General features: G+C 41.7%; 1 protein-coding gene across 1 annotated transcript in view; it reads right to left on the reverse strand.

Moving 5' to 3' along the window:
• LOC135981026 (uncharacterized) overlaps nt 1–4341 on the reverse strand; it is a 65246-nt gene extending 60905 nt beyond the window's left edge. The window contains 2 exon segments of the mRNA XM_065582006.1: nt 2064–2082; nt 4274–4341. Coding sequence (XP_065438078.1) covers nt 2064–2082; nt 4274–4341 — 87 coding nt within the window.
• Nucleotides 4342–6000: the final 1659 nt, after the last annotated feature.

Consider the following 6000-nt stretch of genomic DNA (forward strand, 5'->3'; position numbering starts at 1 on the left):
TAGGCCTGATCTTAAAACAAAAACCTGTTAAGTTACAATTATATATACCCAACTTTGCGTCAGGCTACAATTTCTAATTCCTAAACAATTGATTTCCTTTTATTGTTACACTAATTATGACAGAGTCTTGTAGGCAGAGCTTTATAAGGGTGAAAAAAATTCCTTATAAAATAATTTAAAAACTTTGTCAAATGGTAAGTAGGCTAAATACAGAGTTTCAGTATAGAGACCTTATGTCCACAAGCTTCCTTTTTCACATGCATTAGTTTATACATTACAACAATCACCAGGCTTCAATGTATAAGTTCATTAGATTCTAGCCCTCACCTTTCTTTCTTATGAATCTTAAATTTTCTTACATCTAAGATGACCCTCCAATGAGAAAAAAATATATCAGAATTTTAAAGTTGTGAAAAAATACCAATGAACAAAACCTACAACTTACTGTGATGAGAATATTTTTATTATTTTTATTTTGCTACAAAACATACCGTAGGTTAGCATCCATTGCTCACCAATCACAAACATGCATGACTGTTAAATAATGTTTAAAGTAACTGTTCTAGTCTGAAAAGTGATTTAATTAAAATGTCAACATGGAAACAAAAGTAGGGTTTTTTTTAGTTTTTTTACTGAAACTGAATTTTACCTCAAAGATCAGGTAGGTATTAATTTCAGATGTTTTCAGTATCACAGTCCTTATAGTTTGTCCCAGGCTTTAACTAGAGCTTTCAAATTTGGCAAGTGGATACGTTACAAGAGTACATCATTTCTGAAAATACCATTTACTGTTTAGATCCATTGTAACCTTCTGTCACCTACAAATTAGATTAACAGAGCTTTTGAAAACAAATTGCCATTTTTACTTGCTCATCTCCGAAAGCCTCCCAAAATGCTATTTAGGGTTTCTGGTCAGTGTCGGAAGGATGCTATCTTTTATCTTTAGTATTAGGCATTGGTAATTCTAAATGCATCCATTGACTCCCCCTTTCCTACGTATTGATGGCTTCTCTTAATAGTATATAACCTGTACTACATATTCCACTGATATCCCATACACTGTACATTATCACAGCACAGACGTGGGCTTCAATTTCAGCAGTGCTACCTTTCAATATCTTCCTTAAATTTTTCACAATATTCTCCAAGGTTTGTCCTTTCCCGCCCCCCACTCCTACCCCCACCCCAAAGCATTTATGTCCATTGTTCAGATATGTTCTTCATGAAGCACTATCCAATGTACAGTACACCAGATACAAAACAAGAAAACTTCATTACAATTCAATGAACTGGTGTCTGATAAAATCCTCACCTCAGCATCTCATCCCATCCCAAACCATGTCTTTGTCCCCATCCATTTATAAGAATATGTTCAGGCACATCACTCTCAACATATTGGGTACAGACGTCCCACCCCTCTAAATCTGGCAATTTGATGTTCTATGCAGTGTGCACCTGCAGCTCTGATACAATTGTGGAATTAGGTATTTTTTCAATATGTGTGTTTCTTTTTTACTCTGAAAGGTGCTCACATGCTGTCACTGAGTCTGGTTTTTCAGTAGTTCCCATGTCTTCCATTTCCTTCAGGATTTGCCTTGCAGCTGGAGGCACTAATAAATGTTCCTCTTAAAATTCACAATTATCATAACTTTCAGGTGCTTTGATTGTGGCTTCGGTACTCTTTATCATATCAAACCATTTCTCATATAATCTATATTTCTGCATGGTGTACAACGATACTTCCTATTATCTTGGTTTTAAAAAATCATCAGTTCCCTCTCCCTCAATATCCCTGGGCATCACAGACATAAAATTAGACCTAAAAATTAAATGTTTTGATGTGCTATTTTTAAGTGCAGAGAGGAGGAGGAGGTTGAATTATATTTTGTAATTGCAGAAGTTGCACTTAAAATCATTCTTTGGTTTAGAAAGATGTTCTCAGTTCAAGCAGAATTCTCCATTTTAAATATAGAGGACTAGCTCTCAAACTAGTAGAATCATCCAAAATCGAAGATATTTTTAAGTGCAACCAGTGTAGTTATTGATGTTAGCTGCCCACATACCAGCTGTAAAGTAGGTAACCTAAAAAGAAAAACAAAATAATTTACTTATGATACCACAATAAAACATGTATATCTCAGCATCATAATGGTTCAAGAATACTCGGACATATTAAGCCATCTGCTAATACATCTTTGTGTTACTCAGCCAGGAAAGGTTCATAAGAACATAAGAATGACCATACTGGGTCAGAACAAAGGTCCATCTAGCCCAGTATCATGTCTTCCAATAGTGGCCAATGCCAGGTGCCCCATAGGGAATGAAGAGAATAGGTAATCATCAAGTGATCCATTCCCTGTTGCACATTCCCAGCTTCTGGCAAACAGAGGCTAGGGACACCATCCCTAGTCATCCTGGCTAGTAGCCATTGATGAACCTATCCTCAATGAACTTATCTCATTCTATTTTGAACCCTGTTATAGTCTTGGCCTTCACAACATCCTCTGGCAAGGAGTTCCACAGTTTGAGTGTGCATTGTGTGAAAAAATACTTCCTTTTGTTTGTTTTAAATCTGCTGCCTATTAATTTCATTTGGTGACCCCTAGCTCAAAAAATCAATGATACCTTGACCCCTTTCCACAGGCGCCGACTCCGTGGGTGCTCAAAATAATTGGTGGGTGCTCAGCACCCACCGGAAGTTCCCCGTGGCCCCACCCCCCTACTCCAGCTTACCTCTGCCTCCTTCGCAAGCGTGCCACCGCGTCCTGCTTCTCCCCTTTCCCTCCCAGTGCTTGCGCTGCGACACAGCTGATTTGTGGGGCAGGGAGGGAGGGGGGAGGAGGGGATTTGAGCACTGGGGGAAGAGGTGGGGCCAGGGCGGGGATTTGGAGAAGGGATCCAATAGGGGCAGGAAGGGGCAGAGTTAGGGCGGGGACTTTGGGGATGGGGTTGAAATGGGGGAGGAGCGAGAGGGGGGGATGGGGTGGAGTTGGAGCGGGACCAGGGGTGGGGAAAGGGGCGGGGGGACGCGGGCACCCACTGGCACTGAGAAAATTGACACCTATGCCTCCTTCCACAACTGGCAGATACAAAATACTGTGCCTCAGCCAATGATACCATTCTAGAAAATGTTCAAAAGAAAGTTTTGAACTTTTTCTAAAAAGAGTAGAGGGAGATGCTGTCATGGGTCCTCCCCCATGGTACCATCTGGAACTGAGGTACAGCTGAGCCTTCTGACTCACCAATCTGGGTTCCCTCTTGCACTCTGATGTTGTGACAACCCAGTCTTTCTTCTGGTACTTTTAGGTGTGTTGTTGGAGGGCAGGGATTGGCAACCTTCAGCATGCAACCCATCAGGGTAATTTGATTACGGGCCTCGAGACATTTTGCTGACATTGACCATCCACAGGCACGGTCCCGCACAGCTCCCAGTGGCCGCAGTTCACCGTTCCTGGCCAATGGGAGCCACATAGAGCCACTGACATGAAGAAGAACTCTGTGTGGCTCAAAAGCTTGTGTCTCTCACCAACATGAGTTGGTCCAATACAAGTAGGAGCATTGCCAGCAGATCGAGGGAAGTGATTATTCCCCTCTACTCGGCACTGGTGAGGCCACATCTGGAGTATTGTGTCCAGTTTTATGCCCTCTACTACAGAAAGGATGTGGACAAATTGAGAGAGTGCAGTGGAGGACAATGAAAATGATTAGGGGGTTGGGGCACATGACTTATGAAGAGAGACTGAGGGAACTTGACTTATTTAGTCTGAAAAGAAGAGTGAGGGGGGATTTGATAGCAGGCCTCAACCACCTGAAGGGAGATGCCAAAGAGGATGGAGCTAGGCTGTTCTCAGTGGCAGATGACAGAACAAGGAGCAATGGTCTCAAGTTGCAGTGGGGGAGGTCCAGGCTGGATATTAGGAAAACTATTTCACTAGGAGGGTGGTGAAGCACTGGAATGGGTTCCCTATGGAGGTGGTGGAATCTCCATCTTTAGAGGTTTTTAAGGCCCAGCCTGACAAAGCCCTGGCTGGGATGATTTAGTTGGGGTTGGTCCTGCTTTGAGCAGGGGGTTGGACTAGATGACCTCCTGAGGTCTCTTCTAATTCTAATCTTCTATGATTCTATCATTCTTCTAAGGTATTACCTCATCCACTTTGTCTCTCTAATGTCCTTGGATTGACATGGTTATATAGATATATATGGTTAGAGTAACTGAATGCAGGAGACAAACCTGGACCCAAAAACAAAAGCACAAAGGGTGTGAAACAAATACCCATGATCTACATGATCAAAAGCCTTCTCTTGATCAAAAGAAATCAACCCAATGTGCAAATCAAACATTTTTGAGGCTGAAATCACAACCTGCACTAGAAAAAATGATCAAAAATGGACCTTTTGGGGATGCAATAGGTCTGATCAGGATGCATGGCTGAACCAATCACAGTTTCCAGTCTATTTGCCAAGGCCTTTGAAAAAATGTTTATAGTTGGAGCAAAACAGGGAAACAGGTCTCCAATTCTTCACCTCCCCAAGGTCCCCCTTCTTAGGCAACAGGGTAAGAACGGCTCGATGACAACTGAATGACAATATCTTCTCTCTGATGCTCTCCTGAAAATCCTGGAGCAAGTTAGGCCCAAAAAGACCTTATAAAACACAACAGGCAACCCATCAATACCAGGTGCCTTGCCTGGAGCAAAGTCATTTAGGACAGAAGTCAATTCTGAGAGTGTCAACTCATGTTCGAGTCTTTCCACATCCAACATTGAGATCCTAGGAAGAACCTCAAGTAGCTGCTGAGTCTCAGGTGGACACATAGGCTCTGAGAAAAATTCACATCAAAGTTCCTAATTCCAACAGATGTCAAAGCACTCGGCCCAATGACATCTTGAAGTGATCAATCATCTTCCACTCTGCATGTTTCGGAGTAGGTGCATCCATTACAGCAAGGCCCTGAAATCAGGCCCTAACATGTGCATCTTGAACTCAACTATCCAAGAGGTCCTGCAAGAGCTGATTTTTATATACCAAGTTCTCATGCAATCCAGCATCATAACTCTCACTTGTACAATAAGAATAAAAAGGTAACACATAGAGCAAGTTAGGCCATTGTCTGTCTTTGGTATATTTTAGAAAATTTCCAAATATTCCAAGCAAAATATATAAGCTAATGAAACTATTTCAGAAACAGAAGTTACAAGGGCATGAAACTAAAGACAATCTTTCTATCTATGGCAGAAGTCCTAACTCACCCTTTATCGTGGTTTCTGGAACATAACATTAAAGCAAAATTTATATTTACACCTTCCCTTCTGACAAGGGAGAGCTTGGAGGGCTTAGGAGGTAGTGCATATAAGCTCCAACCTTGTAGCTCCCCAGGATCAGTATGAAAAAGAAGCCCTTGTCTCATACAGGGACTGACCCCTCCCATTTTCCATGGAAATGTATTTAACATCTTGATCTCAGGATGATTTTGCTCCTCTGATGGTTGCTACAACCCAAATAGGAGGAGACTCTGTCATTGACAGTATGGTTCCTGCTCTCAGTACTGCCATAAGGGAAGAGACGAGAGTCCATATTCTGCAAGCTGCTTATGTGGGTGGACTTCTGGGCCTGTGTAGTTTCCTCTTGAAGTCAGTGTACTTCTGCCTGGGTGCAAGGGTACACTAATATGGAGCAGCTTGCAAAATCAGTTCCTAGAGCAGCAGCGCCCAGGGAATAGGATAACCCGACTAAGCACATTTGTGTGATAGGTTTGCACTACCTTGTATTTGCACAGGATTTGTTTATATTTAGATATTCCTATATCATTACTGTAAAGATGATTATAGAACAACACAGTTTGATCTGCTACAAAGTGGAAAGCAGTGTCCTCAGAGTGTTTTCAGGACTTTGTGCTATGTATAAGCCATTGGTATAACATTTCCCTTTACATGGTGTTAGAATTTTGTATGTGAAACTTGAAAGCTAATCCCAAACAAGTGAAGTAAACAAATAAATAAC

The sequence above is a fragment of the Chrysemys picta genome, chromosome 1 (assembly GCF_011386835.1).
Source record: "Chrysemys picta bellii isolate R12L10 chromosome 1, ASM1138683v2, whole genome shotgun sequence".
NCBI lineage: Eukaryota > Metazoa > Chordata > Testudines > Emydidae > Chrysemys > Chrysemys picta.